Genomic DNA, 18,685 nt, shown 5'->3' on the forward strand with positions numbered 1-18,685 from the left:
TAGCAACAAAAGTCACGTGACTGGCGGAGACCGATTAGCAGGTTAGGACAATCTTTGGCTCCATCATGTTTCTCTTCTCTACCATGACAAAAGGATCATTTTTACTAGACCACATGAAGCCAGCTTAAGTGCAGTGGCTCATAAACATTCTCCAGGTATCATCTTACACTTATGTAAGAACTTAAAGTATCACAATAATGTTGGACAATTAAAAAATAATTGAACTTTACTGATCTCAAATAAAGTAATTTACCTCTGCATTTAACTCATCCCCTTGGGCAGCAGTGAGCTGCCATTGTGGGGTGCCCGGGGAGGAATCAGAGGTTTAGGGTCTAACTCACAACCTCGGGATTCAAGCTTTGACTTAACCGCTAGATCGCAACTCCCCCTTTTTTTCCCTTCCCAATTTGCTCTAAAAATAGTGTGAAATGCTGTTTACCACCATTATAGGTTGAATGCTGTAATGATAATGTTTTTTAATCTGAACTGTTCTGGGGAATGAGTGGTCAGAATATTAGTAACTGTAGTACTATGAACTGGACTGAGTCATTAACAACTGCTGCCTGCAGCCTGCCTCTCTTTTACATTTATTCTCTTCGCCAAAATCAGGTTCAGCCGTGCAAGGTTGAACTGAAATGCAACTTAAATGCTTAAGAATCTGTTTTGTTAAGCGCTGTTCATCTGACATGACTATAACCAATTTATGAGCCTGATGCTTTTTCTCTTTTGTGTCAATTCACCTGAAAAATATTTTGAATTATTGTTAATCACAAAAATTTTGTATGGAGTCAAAACCTTGCAGCAATGGTTTGCGTTTGACTTTTTACTTAATATTTATGCCTCTGTGTTGCTTTTTGATAATAACCTTTGACGTGTTTGAAGATGTAATTTATAAATCACTGCTGATATTACAAAAGATGGACTAAAATGATTTAATATACTATAAAGCTATGCATTAAGGGATGCTTAGGATTACCAAATCACAACAAGAGGCTGACTTTTTCTTTTTTTTTTCAGGTTTTCATCAGTAACTTGTCTGTTCGACAGATCAGCTGATCAGCTTGTGCAACCTGGCAAACACTGGTAAAACTTCAGAAACGCTGGATAAGCTTGTAAGTCTTTATTGTTTTTATAATAAAAACAACAGTTTAAGCCGTTAAAATATTAACTTTATACTGTATATATTTTACATTCTCTTTTGAATTAGAAATGGTAAGAAACAAGGTTTTCATCTGAAATTTTGCTTTTTTTGTCTTTTCTTTTTATATAGCAGAATCTTGTTAATTTGAATGGACAAGGAAGCCAGAGGCATACAGGTAAGAAATGGATAACATGCATATCATAGAATATTGATTTAATTGGTTCAACATCTGCTGAAATGAATTCACATTTTCCTCTTATCTGTTATCCTAGAGCTTTGACATCTAGGGCATTCCTATCAATGACTGTAGTAAACATCTATTGGAATGACATTCTACCCATGACCTACAATGAAGTTGCTGTATAAAACGGGCTATAAAATCTGCATTAAATCCGTGTTTAAATTGCAATGATATACGTTATGTTTTGCAGCCCTAGTTTAAATGTTTGATTGTTTTCCGATAGCAACATTTTAATTTCTGCTGCCTGTTTTTTTACAACTACAACCTTTCTGTATTATTGAAATTAATGTTGATCTATTAGTCCCTTATTATATGAGCTGAGATGTAGCAGTGTTCCTAGAGGCCAGCTATTCAATAATGTGTCAAAGCAACAAAGTAAAAACAGTTATTGATAAATCTAAGACTAATGTAAAAAATCTAGACACCTTTTTGGAAAACAAATTGAGATTTCGTTATTACATTTGAAGATGTCAGAAGCCCTCTAGACCCCCTGTGATAATTGTCTGATTTATATTTAATCAGTCAGATTTCTCCAATGTTCTGGTTATTCCCTAAATCTGCAATAATCAACTCCCAAACCTGTTTTTTTGTGTAGCCCATGTAGGAAAGCCCCATAAAGGTTCCATAATGCCTGTGAAGAAGAGGAAACTGCCTGATTCTGAGGAACAAGGGCACAAGTGTAAAATAACAAGGTACATTCTCTTTTAAAAAAAATGTTTTCTCTCTACATGAACCTATTTAAAAATGCGACCTCTTTGGTGAGCAATTAAGCTCTCTGATGGTTCTTTTTTTTTTTTTTTTTTTTTACCTCCATAGAAAAAATACATAAACTTTTAACTCTTATTTTTACCGGTTCTTGCCGTGAGTTTAGACGTCTTGTTTTGTACATGTCTTTCATGGGGGAGGGTTGCTTTTAACCCTTGACAGGAATTAAAGACAAACGCCTTTGCTGCTGCTCTTGGTTTGTCTTTATTGGCAATCATAAAGAGTTTGAAAATGTTATCTGGTTCGGTAGCGCTGCATTTTCTGCAATGGCCATAAACATGAACATTTATGATGACAGGGTTTCTTCCTGGGATGGCAACGGTGTGGATCAGTTTAACAATCATTCAGGGAATTTATGTCAAGTCTCGTTAAGATTACTGCATAAAGCTGCCCTTTCTACTGGGAACATGTGATTAGTGGGGATAAAAAAAGACTTTTTTTAAGTATTTAAAACATCAAGTTAAAGGTTGTTTGGACTGATAACCCAGTTTTACGTATTGGTCTGATAAATAAAACTGGGCCGATATTTATAGTTAATGTTTTTGTTTCAGGAGGATCAGTCATGTTGTGTTTTAGTCATGTGACATTGTGATGTCAATGTTTCATGGTGTGCTAGGAGGAGGGAAGTATATCGGCCATGATGGCAATATTAATATCAGGTTAGGATATTGCTGCAGATTTTCCTATCTGTGCGTTCTAGTTGAAATAGTTGACAGTAAAATTTTAGACTTTTGAAATGATGTGTAGAAACCTAAGTCTAGCTTATTGAAATCATAAAATTGAACAGTCATCAAGGTTTTGTTTCTTTTAGGCTTTCTTGGTTGAATTTGTGTTTTGTGTTGCAGCTTTACCCGTCCTCAGGTCCGAGGTGTTAAACCAAACAGTTCTGAAAGGCAGTTTTCCAGTAAAAGGTGCCTGGCCTGGTTCCACAAGTATGCTGGTCCTGATAAGGTGGTTGGTCCAGAAGCCATGGAGAAGTTCTGTGAAGACATTGGTGTGGAACCAGAGAATGTGAGTCAGACTGGGATTGAACCTGGATCGTCTTAATTTACCACTGCACTTTAACTGGTTTAAATATTCTAACAACTCTACTTGGTTTTGTTTCAGATTATAATGTTAGTTTTGGCCTGGCATCTAGAAGCTGCAAAAATGGGATACTTCACTAAAGACGAATGGCTGAGGGGAATGACAGTACTACAGTAAGTGCTTTTTGTTTTACTGCTTCATTTTTGACTATAACTAACATTTATGAATGCAACATTTCTGTGCTTTTCAGATGCGACTCTACTGAGAGGTTACAAAGCAAACTCGAATACTTGCGCAGTGAGCTTAATGACGCTGTAGCCTTCAAAAATATCTACAGATATGCCTTTGACTTTGCCAGGGTAAGTCTGTTGATGCATGCTGCTTTTAATTTGCTGCTACACAATGAAATCACTTTAAAGGGATGTACAGGTGTTTTTGTCAGGGCTTTTAGTTATGCCTTAAAAGCACGCAAACTAACATGAGCTTAAATCAGCACGGTCAATCTCGTAATAGTTAATCATATGTAGGAGTAAGTTGGTATTAAACTCATCTACTCTGCATCTTTTTGAAAAAAATCAGTATAGTTATAGGTGATGCGTTTAGTTGAAGGGGATTATAATTTGGTCAAAGTTGTCTCTGCTTTGTAACCAGATTGTTTTCAGATTTGTTAAAAGCACTTCTATTCACTTACATAAGCTTTTCCTAATTCCAACATCATTGAAACAATATTGTCCTGCTGCTTGGGGCAAACATGGTTAAATATGTGATGTACACAGATTTTTACCTCTTCAAATTAGAAATGACTTATTCCTGATGGCACTGACGTGAAGAATTAAAATGGTGAGACGGTTTAAGAACCTAGGCTTTCAATTCAGTGCTTTTTGTTTACAGGATACAAACCAGAGGAGTTTGGACATGGACACGGCGACATCCATGTTGGCTCTGCTGCTGGGAAGGACCTGGCCTCTTTTTCCTGTCTTCCGCCAGTTCCTGGAGGTAAACTGCTGTGCAGAACCAGCGAAGGGAATGTGACAAGTCTTTGTACTTTGGGAGATGAAGAGCATAGATGGAAGAACTAGAGCTGTTTGTGCTGGACAATAAAGTCATTTTGTGTTTTTGATTCAGTTCTATGATCTACACCAAGGTTCCAGTTCTTTACCAGGGATGGTGCTGGATCCAATTGTCTGGTTCTGTAAAAGAACCTCATTGTTTTATTCACTATCCCAGAGCTGAAATGGAGCAACATCATATTAAAGTGTAGCTCATTTATTGCTTTAACCTCCCTATTCACTGTGTGATGGTAAAGGATAGTGGCACGTTTTAGTACAACTAAAAAAAGTTTTCCCTTTGAACAGATCTCCTAATAACACTATCTACTTAATTAGCACCTTTTTATACACATATTTCTGTCAAGGTGACTCGATTTAAATAAAACGTGGAAAACCTGAGTGTAAGCTTATCTTAAGGAGCAGGATTTATTAACACAATGTGGAGATGTTAAAGGGCAGACTGTGTTAAAGGACTCTAACATAAGTTTAAGAATAATCACTCACTCAATCCCACTGCATGAATCAGCCTTGGTGAGATGAGACAAAATCTTCTTTTCCTAATTGTTTCCTCATTAGACACAGGGTTTTTATTGTTTTAAATGTTGACCTATGGATAATAAAAATAAGTCCTGAGAATATATATGGTCCGGGTTCAGTAAAATAGTAGATTATTAATTTTAATTCACCATTTTACAATATAGTGACCAGAAATACTTTTCCTGTTAAAAAAATAAAACCTTTTTTTTTTTTTTTTTTGTATGTATGTATTTTTTTTAATAGTCCAGTCAGCACATTGTCCTTTATTTGGTTCATTTGTTTTTAAAACCTCGTCTTCTCCAGCGACTCTCCTCCTGCTCCGTCCTTCTTCACTAATGACCACACCCTTTATCTTCCACAGCAGTCAAAGTATAAAGGGTTGAATAAAGACCAGTGGTACAACGTTCTAGAGTTCAGCAGGACCATCAACACAGACCTCAGTAACTACGATGAAGACGGTGCTTGTGAGTATCAAAGAAATTCACCAACTTAGATTTTGGTGCTGCTTCAAAATGAAAACGGATGATAACAGGACTTTACATCAATTTAAACTTTATTTTCTCCAGTGAGACTTTTTTTGATTAGGCTTTATTCGGATTGTGAAATGAACAGTGCTGTGAATGAGCATTCGTTTATTGTCCTGCAGGGCCTGTGCTGCTAGATGAATTTGTGGAATGGCAGAAGACGAGGTCAGCATCTAGGCTGCCATGCATCACCAACAAAAGGGAAGGCGAGCGAAAACTAACCGCAGAAACTAAACAGCTGACATGAGAACAAAGGCCGATGCTGGTCTCACAAACGCAAAAAAAAAAAACCCCAAGTAACATAAAACCTGGACTGCAGACTAATCGCCGTGGACTCTACCCTCAACATCCTGTCAGAGATCCTCTGCCCTCGGTAAACAGTTGCTGGGAGTTTGTTTCTCTCGGAGTAGAAGTTCATATTTGTTTTCCTGGTGTTCATTTGGAGAAAATCTGGGGAAATGAAATCTGCTGAAAGAATTGTGGAATTTGCTCCCTGGTTATTGTTTTTGTTTCGTTTATGTGTCTTGTTTAGATGTTTTCACTGTTATTAAAAGGAATTCAAAAGTATCAGCTGCTATTTTATTACAGTTTGAAATTATCACCAAACAAACAAGGGCAACATAAACAAAACATCTCACACTAGAATTCCTGGTGAATTTAAAGGAGAAATGAATTCATCCATTAAAAAATATAAAGTTACCAAAACATGAAAATAATAGCATACTTCCTAAAGGATTCAAAGTTTTCCTGCATGTGTTTAACCAGTCTCTTTACATTCATTGTTTAGTTATTGCCTTCTAGATAGCTGAGTCAACAGATTAATCTTCATCCTTTGAGACACATTTCTTAAATCTTAACAGATGGAGGAAGTTTTTAAAAGCATTGCCTTTTCACAAATGCTTCAGGTTTATTAGAAATGTGGTTAAATAGGTTATTTTAAAGTAAATTAACAATTAAGCTGATGGCTTTGGTCCATTAGGTATTGAAGGTTTACAGTTAGAATATATTGTACTTGGTGTCCTATTAGAAGTCCTGGGTGTACAATTCTGGTCACTGCAATATTTTTTAAACTATTCAGACAGCTGAGAGAGAAGGAAATGTGTCACCTTCTCTGACATGGACAAATTTACCTCATATGAACAAAATTATCTTGGAAGAAAGGCCCTAATATATCATCAAAAATTTTACATTAATTCCCATCTCATAGATGTAAATTTACACACTGCAGATGTGTCAAATAACGAAGTACAAATACTTTGTTACTGTACTTAAGTACACTTTTTAGGTATCTATACTTTACTCCATTACTTATTTTCATTCCCATTTCTGACTTCTACATATTACATTTTCACACAAGTATCTGTACTTTCTATTCCTTATATCTTTAAAACAAACGTTACTCGTTACTCTTGGCTTCGGTTTAATGTTTATATTTTCACATCATGTGCTGCATCCAATGTAGATCATTGGCACCATCAACACCTAGTGAAAACTAGTGCAAACGTGAATTGTCTAAACCATGCTACAATGTAGGATTTAGAAAAAGATGTTGAAATGTCTGAAAGGTTGGACGCAGGCGAGACCGTATCGGGAGATGGAGACCAACAAGACCTCCCTCATCCTTGGCCCTATCTCAAAGAATTTTTCGAAATTGTCGAAAAATTGAGCTTTCAATTTAGTGGCACCTGGCTGTTTTTTTTAAAGGTTACTTTATACTTTTAAGTATTTTTTCGGAGCACATACTTTTTCACTTTTACTTGATACTTCAACTTTTACAGAGTGTTTTTAAACTGCAGTTTCTATACTTCTACTTAAGTAACAAATGTGTGCAGTTGTGACACCACTGCAGACTCGTAATCAGTTAAAAGATCATGGAAGTGCGATTTAACCTCTCCTCAGAGGTTTTTTTTTTTTTTTTCTCCTGAAATGCAATGCAAAATGAGATGTTTTGAAAGGATAGATTATTTGAGTCAAGGATAAACCCTGCCTCCCCTTTCTCTCAGGTTCTCATTCTAACAATTAACTATATTCTATAAACCTAAAGTAAATCCCTACTGCATGAATTTATAATTTACACATGCACACATCTCTTCAATATGGTTGCATTTTATTTCTCACCTGAAAATGCCTTTTTAAGCACTCATTGAAGACAGAGCTAATGCAGTATTTCCTATGTACCTTGTTAAAAGACTTACACAAGAATAAACTCCTAGACCGAAATTGGCACTTCCATTGATATTCTACTTTGATTAGATACAAGTGTAAAGAACTGACATGTATTTTATAGCTTTTTCTGCAGGTTTTCCATTCAGTCCCAAAGGCTTCTAAATCTAAGGTTCTGATTCATGTTTATAATCTTTTCATCCATTAAGATGCGACTCTAAGGAATATATATAATGCGGCGGTGTCAAACTATGAGTCCAAAAGTGCTAGAAAGTATAATTAAGAGCTCCACCATTTTAACGTTTTTCTTTAATTCATAAAATCTGCTCAACAAAAAAAATATTTGAATAAAGGTAGATTTTTTTAGCAAATTAAGTAATTTTACATTTTAATTTATAACACATTAGTTGTGTGTTTTTTTAAGAAAACCCCATCATTTATTTTTAGTCATTAGAACAGGACTTTTGTTGATCTTCCTTTAAAAACTCCTTAATTTAACAGATTTTACCAAACAGGTTCACAAAAATATCTTCAGTAAATACACTGGATGTTCATGCCTCTGAAATTAAATAAAAATCTGCTGATAAATAAGTACTTGTTATTGTATCTTCCATTTTTAGACAACTTTAATGTGTAATTATTAAAAGCAGACGATCCTCCAATAGTGTTGCAGTCAAAGGCCACAAAATCATAATATAAATGTGATAATTTCAATATAAACTGTTTCTATGAATTATTAAAATGAATTATTTTTCAGAAGTGTGTATTCATGAGGATTCTAATTAACCTCTCAGCTTTAATGTCAACACTCAGTGGGCGGGGCTAAGAATGCTGTAAACAGGATGATTGGTCTGGAGCTCCATTATTGTACACCTTGAACAATCAGTAGCTAAGAACTGTTACCTGTTTAACTTGTTTGTTACTGTTATAATTCATAGTAGACTGTAGTACAAGAAACAAAATGTTTAAGGATTTCACCACTTTAGTAAAGAATAATTTCATAAGTTTACATTAAAGACATTTATTTTATTTCTGTCTAAACCTATATACTCTAATGGGGGCATAGTCCCTCTCTCCAGCTGTGAGAGGCCGGTGACACCCTGAGTTTATTGCTTTTTTTAACTTGGCAGACATCTTTAAAATGATTTGACCATTGGCAGTTTCTCAGACAGCAGACTTTGTGTTTGTCTCTGAGGTCTTTTTCCTCTCCACGAACAGCCTCCAGTCTGAATGGTTTTCTTAAATCTTCATGTGGAAGCCCTGCTTCTCCTCGCCTTGCTCCTTCCCCGACTCCATCGGCCCTGTGGAGGCTACTGCCATGATGGCGTTCAGGCGCGTTAGAGAAAGGGAGCGATGTTTGAGCCTGGGGGCAGGTTCTGGAGCCTGGGGGGCAGGATCTGGGAGGTGGCCGTATCTCTGGCCGTCATCGTCATACTGGTATAAACGGATAACGCGGCTCCGACGACGGCGGGAAGACGACGTTGAAGGCTCCTCTTCGGCTGTGTCGTTCTCGCTTTTGTTGCTCTTCTCATCATCCGTTTCCGTGGGCGACTGGGCAATCTCCTCATCCGTTTGTTGTCCTCCATCCGCCTCTCCGCTCATCTCCTCTCTTCTGCTCAGCTCCCCTGCTCCACCTTTCTTCCCCATTCTTGAGACCCTGCTTGCTGCTCCAGCCTCCTCTAGGTCTTCACTTTTGTCTTCCTCTGTTTCACTACGACTCCCTTCATCTTGCACATGGAAAGAAGGTTTAGCAGACTCTCCCCCCTCATTTTCTTCATCCTCACAGCCTTCCTCCTCCTGGTTGTAATCACATCCTTCCAAGTATGCAGCTCCTTTCTGTTTCTCCTCATCTCTGTTCCGGAAGCTTCTCTTAGGTTTGGCAGGTGGAGATGGTGTTGTAAGGAAAACTGGTGTCTCTGTGGTTCTGGACGGCGGAGCATTATGCTGCCTTGTTTCAGTCCTAAAGGCATGGCTATTATACATGGGAGGCAGGGTTGTCATGGTGACCCGGGAACTGTCTGGCACATCAGGCTGCTGTTGTCGCTTCTTTCGTGACATCCTGACCCTGAGTGCCTGTAAGCATCTGAAAGGAATCAATCTTTGGGTTAGTAAATGTATTGACGTCTCTCAGTCACCCTCAATCAGGTTTGTTTCAGGTTATCATCTCCTGCCTAGCAGTGAGACATATTTAGTAATATTTATTAATATGAACTTTTGGCCTTTAGCATCATGATCACTGGGACTTACCGCAGTATATCCTTGTTTTTAAACATTGTCACACTTACTAACAATAAAATAATTAGGTTCTTCCAATAAAAGTATGTGGTTACTTTTTTTTAAATCATATGAAAGAAGGGGTGTACCTACCTACCTACCCACCCACCTACCGATCCACCCACCCAAATCACAATGAACTGGAACAACTTAGACTAATACTTTTGAATTGCATCCATCATTCTTTTCATTTTTTTAACTCCAACCAATATACAAACTACAAATAGGAGAGAAAAGGCTTATAATAAAATCTGAAGAAAATATTTTTTGATAAAATACCAAAAAATCACATTCCTTGTTCCAAACCCACCTGAGAACACGAGACCGTAGCAGAGCTCCAGCGCTGAATCCCACCAAAAACGTCAGCAGCACCGATGCCGCCACCGCTCCGGCAAAAGTCTCACCTGAAACCACAGCTGCATTCTTCTCTGGGAAACCTGCGTTCCTCCTGAACCTGTGTGCAGAACAACCGTTGCCGCGCTCATCCTCATCCGCTACGTTTTGGTGGCTCAGACCTACATGCAGCTCATAGGGCCACAGTGTGGATCCATCCAGGTGAAGCAGGATGCAGTAGTACAGTCCACTGTGATGGATGCTGGAGTTTGGGATCACAAGATGCCCATCGAGGTGAATAAACGCTGCGTCCAGCTTAGACTTTGAAGAGGAACTCTGGAGGTCACCAAATGGGGTGTGCCAGAATTGGACCACACCTACAACAAGAGACAACATATTTTTCTTGCCTTTTTAATTTTGCTGCTTTTTCACAGAGGAATTCAAGAAATAAATGTGAGATACATCAAATCAAATAATAGTTTATAAATTATAATGGTAAATTAGAAAACTGATCAGAAAATAACAAAATAACAAAAAAAAAAAACGCCAAGTGCAAAATAAGCAGCTGCCACTGATGCCCTTTTTAGTCTTATGACACTTTCTTTGCAGAGAACAATTTGTAAAAAGGTTAAAAGATAAATCACCCTGCTGCTTATATAGAACAGTAAATTCTCTTTTTCACAGAATGTAGAAGTCGGCTCTAAAAATGATATATATATTTTTTTTATCTTGAATAAGTTACATATAATGCACTAAGATTAAAATGTATTTTTCCCCTTCTTAAAAGTAAAAAAAAAAATAAAGTAAGTCATTTTACTTACCTGCGCCAAGTCAATTGCAAACATTTATTTTACGCTTCTCCTCTTACTTTTCATTCAGTTTTTGGAGTTCAAGTTGTCTGCTTTGTGTTAAAACAGCCTATTTTATTTGCTTTATTCTAAAGAGCCTTTTTATACCTGAATGATTCAAAGCTTAGAATTAAATGGCTAAGTAATAAAGATTACTCTGAAAGTGATTTAGGAACTTGACAGGACTAAAACTTCACAGAAAACCTTGGACCAGTTTACAAGGGAAGGTCTGATTAGCAGGAACCAAGAACTGTTTTCAAACTATTACTGACACCATGTAGGCTGTTCATAAAATATTATCAGATGAAATCCTCACCTTCATATTTTCCGTCTCCACAGTGTAAGATCAGCTCTTCCTCTGGTTCACTTTTGACCCTGCAGGTTGACTCAAAAGTCACNAAAGTACTCCAGAGTGTTGTTCAGCATGGGGGTGAGTAGAAAATGAAGGCTAATCATGTTTTGGGTGTACTATTCCTTTAAAGCAGATCTGAACCATTGGACTATCATTGGACTCTGGCCTCCAGGCCCACCCATTAGCACTGACACATGTTTAATGAGACTATGTGCTATGGGAGCTGGGAGTTTTCTACAGTTTTAAAATCAGGGAACAAATCATGGGTGTTGAAACAAAATAAACAACTTGACAATCTGTTGCGAAATGGGAGCAAAACATTTTTTTTTTTTGTAAAAAAACATGTATTTTTATTACAATTCTAAAGAAAGAAAATCCAATAGCATGACGATTCAGAGCTTAATAAAAACCAAAAAATGGCCCTTTATTGTTAAAATTTTGACAAAGTGACTATAATAAAGGACTAATTAGCTGTATTTATCAAGTCCAGTAAACTTTGATCAACCATAGCACAAAATCAAATCTTAAATTTAAACTGGATATTTGTAATGTATTAACAAATCATATCAAAATACTGTTTGATTTGTAAAACCTTCTTCATTCTAAAAATAAAAACACAAAAAATTTGATTTTAGAGCTTTTTTGGTATTTAATAAAACAAATAAAAAACAAGAACATGCAGACAACTCAAACATGGACAGTGTCATAGTTTTGTCCAAGTTTAATTATATTGACGAAATATTTTATATATTTAGTTTTCGTTGGTCTTATTTCGATTCTTGTGTTCTAGTTATTTTTGATTGTATTTGAGTTCTTAGATATTTCTTGTTTGCCCTCTTGTGTCAGTCTCCTTCTCCCTAGCTCTCTTCTTGCCCCTGTTCACACCTGCTCCTAATCTGCTAATTAGTCTGGTCTTTGATTGTCACTCCCATATAATCTCCTGTTCAGTCACTCTTTGCTGGTTTGTTGACATTTCTTTGTCACCTTAGTGTTTTGAGTATTCCTGGTTTTCAGCATTTTGTATTTTTGTGGATTTATATTTTTGGATTTTTGCTTCTGTTTAACTTTTGTTTTTAAACCTTCAAGTAACCACCTTTGTGTCTGCATTTGGGTCCTGTCAAACCTCCACCCTCACTGTGAAAGACAGGATTATTCTGAAATAGTTTTATTTGAGTCTTCTAAATAAAATATGTTGTACAAATCTTAGGCTGTTATATCTTGACCTAGCAATGATCAAAAGTTGGTACTGTACATGCAGCAGGATGTCCCACGCCAAGTGCAAAATAAGCAGCTGCCACTGATGCCCTTTTTAGTCTTATTACATTTTCTTTGGAGAGAACAATTTGTAAAGAGGTTTAAATATAAATTCCCTGCTGCTTATATAGAAGAGTATATTCTCTTTCACAGAATGTAAAAGTCAGCTCTAAAAATGATATTTTTTTTTATCTTAAAAACATTACATATAATGCACTAAGATTAAAATGTATTTTTCCCCTTCTTAAAAGTAAAAAAAAAAAATTGTCATTTTACTTACCTGCGCCAAATCAATTGCAAATATTTATTTTACGCTTCTCTCTAACTTTTCATTCAATTTTTGGAGTTCAAGTTGTCTGCTTTGTGTCAAAACAGCCTATTTTATTTGCTTTATTCTAAAGAGCCTTTGTTATGCCCTAATGATTCAAAGCTTAGAATTAAACGGCTAAGTAATAAAGATTACTCTGAAAGTGATTTAGGAACTTGACAGGACTAAAACTTCACAGAAAACCTTGGACCAGTTTACAAGGGAAGGTCTTATTAGCAGGAAACAAGAACTGTTTTCAAGCTACTACTGACACCAGTAATACTGGCTGTTCATAAAATATTATCAAATGAAATCCTCACCTTCATATTTTCCGTCTCCACAGTGTAAGATCAGCTCTTCCTCTGGTTCACTTTTGACCCTGCAGGTTGACTCAAAAGTCACCGATCCCCGACCAGAAATCCGGCTTCCTGAATTCACTGAGCCAGCCAGAAGAGCTATGAACGTTAACCACCTCATAAACATTTTAAACCTGTGGGAGAAACAAAGTCAGCTGCGTTTTTATGTGCCACACAAAGTGAAGGAGATTAAGAATGTGATCCAAGCAGCTTTCCTGTTAAACACACAAAAACAACCCTATAAAACAAAACTAAAAACAGCCACATTAAATTTGGAATACAATGTTCAGGTTTGTTACAACTGCCCGTGATTTTTCTTGTTCTGTTGCCTTCAAGTAGAAGTGATTATAGCAACTTTAAGCTTGTTTAAACTAAAAATATCTGTTTATTTAATCTCAAAAAGTTAATCCAGGAATTTAAGACATAAAAACAGCTTAGGAAGAAATTAGCTTACCCCACAGAGACAGATATTTCATTCCTTTGAGTGTGAAACCATTGCCTCTGATGGTTGAGATTCTAAGTTTCCTCCGGCTGAGTGTAAAGTGCAGCTCTTCACATGACAGTGGGGATGTTTTCTCTTAAGATGTTAAAGATTAATAGCATCAGCCGCTGTTTCTCGACAACAGTAGCCAGACTGAACAGAGTAAGTGGCTAAAACATTGTAGATAGATGATTGGCATCTTTCTTTCTACTACTTTGAGCATTATTTAATTAAGGAATAGCCTTACAAAGCTGTTAACAGCTTAAAAGCTGAGTTTGCATGATACAGGCCCTTTAATGTGAATTTACCACGGTATTAATAACATGAATTATTTGAAGTTAAATAGATGTGGCTTCAGGCTGTAGTTCATTAAAGGGCCGAGATGATCCAGTAATTTTTAGAGAGATTTGGAAACATCTAGATAAACTGAGTAACAGGTCGTCTGTAGTTCTTTAGGCTCTTAGCAGCACAGATTCAACCTGTTTTTTTTTTTAACATAATCAAAAATGAGTCAACTCTGAATTGGTCTGAGGTTGTAAACTGAATTCTTGGTTTCAAAAAAGCTGCTGTGAGTTAGTTTAATTAGATCGGAATAGCTTCGATTAGTCACCATGACAACAGGCGACAGGAAGTGCCTATATAACACAAATGGAACTAGACCTTGACAAACTTTATTGTCATTTTGTATACAGTGTATACATATTTTGATGCATACTGCTTCAAAAGTGAATGAGAAGCTTAGCAGTGAAATGAACATTTCCATTTATAAAGTGCAGCAGTGATCAAAAAGTAAACAGTGTAGGAGAGACATGATCCAAAAGGCATTGAAGTGGACGGTTCAGAGCAGTGCAAAATAAATGATTCAATATGGTGCAAAAGGCAGTAGAAACACTGATTTGAGTTCTAGTTAAAAGGATTTGAAAATTGGCCATGTAGTGTCAATATGATGTTTACAAGTGTGATGCAGTCTTGATTTTTGACTTAATTAGAATTTCAACAGTTCAGCAGTCTTATGGCAGCGGGGAAACAGCTGTTGCAGAACCTGCTGGCCCTCCATTGAATGCTGAGAAGCCTCTTTCCAGAGGGCATAAGGCAGAACCCTCTGAGCCCTCTCTTCATATCACCCGAATCATACAATTCATCCAGTCAGCTGGTCTCTCAATGCAATTGATAACATTTTCTCAATTAGAAAACAGGCTTAAGTCTTGTCCTGCTGGCACATACTTTGTGGGACAAACTCTAGACTCCTGGAAGGCTTGCAGAATGGTGTGTTTTACGATGCTGTCAGTCAAGGACGTGGAAGACATATACATGTTTGGACTTAGGATACTCAGATATCATCTGTATGGATTACGAGGATACCTGATGTATCTACAATTATGGAGGATGTCGGCGACAGTTGATGCGCTCACAAAGGCTGTGAACGAGCAGGACTGTGAGCTGAGCCGTATGCTGGGTGCGATGGAACGGCAACCTGGCTGTGGTGGTTGACCTCAAAGGTGAGATGGGATAATATCTTGGATGTGCATGCTCGCTTCAAGGCAGAAAAGTCCAACAAGTTTGGAATACTGGATTCGCCATTAGGAGCACAGCGACAAAGACTTCAAGGCAGGTGAAAGATTCTGTGCAGCTTGCTCTTAAAACAAGTTTATTCTGGACTTCGGCCGGCCCCTTATCAAAACTCCGCTGGATGTTAGGGCGGAAGAGCCCAAAACTCAGATGGGGGCGAGTGGGAGGTGAATCTTCTGGGTAATTTTGTCTTCGGGTGTTGCCAGGTTTGAAATGGCAACTGGGTGCTGGTTGAAAAACAACTCCATCAACACAGAAATTGACGATGTTCCTTCTTCTCTTTTCTTCCTTCTCAGCAGACCTCTTCTTGTTGGTTTTTAGAAATGCCCATCTGGGATAACTCCAGATGTCCTAATGTGTCCCTGTTCTCTCATCCTCCCTCTGTTGATGGTGGGAATGGTTTCTGCTCATGTCTGGAGGGTTCTGATGATGCCTAGTTTGTGTTCCAGTGGGTGGCGTGAGTCAAAAGGGAGGTACTGGTCGGTGTGCAGGTTTCCTGTAAACTGAGTTGTCTGTCTTCCATGATGTGAACCATGCAGTCCAGGAAAGCAAGGCTGTCATCTTTCACATCTTCCTGTGTGAACTGGATGTTTCTGTGCACTGCGTTGTTGAAACGACTTCTAGAAAACCTCACATCCAGCTGCCAAGACCAAATTTTTTCAAGCATGAACATGACCTTGATGACTGAGAATCTTCACAGACATTTCTGCTGAAATGTTTGTCTGGTGTTTATATGTGCGTTTTTGTGCTGAGGTGCTTTTTTGATATCTTAAACTGTACCCTGTTAAGGATAAAGTGTGAAATATGCTTTTTCCCCTCTCCCTCCCCAATGTGGCTCCAATCTTTCCACTGAGATAAAAGGCAACGCCCTAAGGAAACCACCACACGACGGGGTAGCCGTACAGTAGCCGAAAGAATGCGCCTAATGACAGTGTTCTTTAGCACACATGGTCTTAGTTAATCATTCCCCTGTCCAGGCCCCCGCAAATGTAAGTGATGTATGTGATATAATGCAAATAAAGATTGATTCATGTATTTACTATAAATGTGGTATCTTCATTCGTTTAGGCAATCACAAGAACAACATGGGAGATAATTTTGTTATGAGTCAATCAATGGAGGAGTAGAACCTCGATACATCCCCTGTTGTCAACATGGAATAATAATGAGATCTTGTGTTGTAGGCCCTGCACTAAGGCCCCAAGGAGTGGTTCAAGCCACTGGGTTTAGCAGTGGGTTCAAGCCATTTTGCAGCAGCTTAGTGAGGCAAAACTGCATGTTTTAGTCTTCAAAAAATAAACCAATAAACATAACTTTAACAGGTCTGTTATGGACTATAACGTGGTATGACTTCTGAGTACTGAAGCATCTTTGTCAAAATTTGGCAGCAAGTAATCATGTAGAGGAGTTCCTCCATCATCTGAACCTGGACAATATGCAGATCATGAACATGGTAACACCTGGAGGTATCGTTGCGACGTCTGGCTCAACGTTCCAGCCTCCACCCAACAGTTAATCTTCTGCGCTACACTTCCTGCTGGCATAGGTGGATAAAGAGCAGGACTGCTCTACCTAGAAACCTTGAAAACAGAACATTTAAGGCTTCATTATTTTGTGATAAGCAAAACTCATGTTCTGTAAGTAGAAATAGGTAAACAGTGTAATAAATCTGTGAGGGACCTTTTCCAGAAGCAGGAGCAAGTTTAGGTTTCTTCAGCAGATCTTCCTCCAGCCCTTCAGCCTACCGTCTTCCGTCCATAAGATGATGAAGAACGAGTCCGCATCCAGCACTGAGGAGACAAAGGAATTGAAGGAAAGTATGGCCATAATGACACAGGTCCGCACACCAGCTGCCACAACATACTTCATCATTGGTGAGAAATAAACTCTGCCATCAGTGGGCCTGATCTCTCACTGCCTGTATTTATCTGTTCCAGTGATGTCTCAGATAGCTGGTCCTGGTACCTCGGAGCGTCCTACTGTGACCATCACATCCCAGGCCCCTCCAGCAGCCAATAATGGCAGCCCATCAAGTTAACCCAATGCAGCTGTACCTTCAGTCTAAACAAAACACACACAAAGTAATGCCCTGAAAAGATTATGTCCCTGTCGAACGGTCTGGATCAGAATGTTTATGGAAAATATAAACACTTTACCTAAGTGCTGAGTGATAAGCAAAACTCAACTGTAAACACACTTTACAGGAGGCTTTACATTGTTTTTTATTTTACAGGAGGAAGGAACGCCTTTCTCTAAATTTTCTGATTCCACAGCACTGTTTCACAAAGTCTTCTGTGCTACAGTAACACCCTGTGCTATATTTCTGTTGCTGTGAGGAATCTCCACCATTATGAAAACCTAATATCATTTTGTTTGGAAACACATGGAAACATAAAATGCAGACATTAAAAACACTTCTACACAAAAAAATATGCATCTTTCAGGGACATCCTTGCAAAAATAAAAACACCCCTCAAAAGCAGATTAAAGTATTAAAATAAAAACATTAAAGAATAAAAACCTACAAGAGAAAATAGAAGTATTTGTAAATCTAAAAGATGTAATTAATGTAAATATTTTCACAGATAAACACATCATCTTTAAGGAGAGTTTTTGAACTATTTGCTTTTGACATCAGCTAATTTTATTGATTGCTTTTAATAAATTGTACTCCAGGTACAATAAAAATGTGCTTTTATCTTACGATTCTTGAAAAAATACATAATTTAATTTAAATCGAAAAGCATCTGTTCACACTTTACTGGACACGCTTTAGGACCATCAAAGATGCTCTTGAGGCACACCTGACCTTAATGTGTACAATCAAAACTGAAGCGGCAGGCCCGTTTTTGCTGCTCAAATCGTGTTGTGAACATATAATAACACTATCTTTGTTTGAACTATCCTATGAAACATAATATTGTACCTAAAAATGATTTCATGTCTTTCTTATGAAATCTCAACCTCCATTCAAGCACACATACTTATCATAATCAGGACAAAAGCAGTGTTGTAACTTAAACAGAAAGTGAGCTGCATTCCACATAAAGATGCAGGAATTAGCGTCCAGAGGGTATAAATTTCAAAATTTTCCGGGAGAGGAAACCTCCGGACCCCCAAACGCCACACAAAGCCTAAAGTTGTGATTAACCAAGTTGTACACCCTATAAAATATACTTTAAACCAAGAATTATACTATAACTGTTCCAATTTGTTCAAATCAAATACAATTTTAGCTCTTATATAAAAAGAAGATGAAGTTTCAGAGATTATTCCTCAAGCTGTTACTCCGTTATTCATGCAAGGTCAATGTACCATTCCACCCAACACAAATAATCAAGTCTGTGAAAACACAAAAACTGCATCAAGCATCGGTTTTAGTTACACTAAAATCCCCAGGAGTAAGGCCCCGTCCACACGAAGTCAAAACGAACACGAAACGCTGATATTTTCCAAAACGTTTGC

General features: G+C 37.6%; 2 protein-coding genes across 2 annotated transcripts in view; one reads left to right on the top strand and one right to left on the bottom strand.

Annotated features, from left to right (window-relative positions):
- The window catches only part of LOC107091606 (DCN1-like protein 5), an 8,140-nt gene extending 2,282 nt beyond the window's left edge, over window positions 1-5,858 (top strand). The window contains 9 exon segments of the mRNA XM_015385627.1: window positions 1,048-1,112; window positions 1,274-1,316; window positions 1,978-2,074; window positions 2,993-3,158; window positions 3,255-3,346; window positions 3,424-3,532; window positions 4,065-4,169; window positions 5,121-5,223; window positions 5,406-5,858. Of these exon segments, the coding sequence (XP_015241113.1) occupies window positions 1,048-1,112; window positions 1,274-1,316; window positions 1,978-2,074; window positions 2,993-3,158; window positions 3,255-3,346; window positions 3,424-3,532; window positions 4,065-4,169; window positions 5,121-5,223; window positions 5,406-5,530 (905 nt within the window). The 3' untranslated portion in view covers window positions 5,531-5,858.
- A 1,267-nt stretch (window positions 5,859-7,125) lies between these two features.
- On the bottom strand, window positions 7,126-11,293 carry LOC107091618 (cyclic nucleotide-gated cation channel beta-1-like). The gene is made up of 3 exons (XM_015385636.1): window positions 11,218-11,293; window positions 10,031-10,430; window positions 7,126-9,529 (listed from the first exon to the last, which is right to left on the bottom strand). Exon 3 carries the CDS (start codon window positions 9,502-9,504, stop codon window positions 8,686-8,688), a length of 819 nt encoding a protein of 272 aa, XP_015241122.1. The 5' UTR covers window positions 9,505-9,529; window positions 10,031-10,430; window positions 11,218-11,293; the 3' UTR covers window positions 7,126-8,685.
- Window positions 11,294-18,685: the final 7,392 nt, after the last annotated feature.

Source organism: Cyprinodon variegatus, unplaced genomic scaffold (genome assembly GCF_000732505.1).
Source record: "Cyprinodon variegatus isolate N-32 unplaced genomic scaffold, C_variegatus-1.0 Scaffold345, whole genome shotgun sequence".
Lineage (NCBI taxonomy): Eukaryota > Metazoa > Chordata > Actinopteri > Cyprinodontiformes > Cyprinodontidae > Cyprinodon > Cyprinodon variegatus.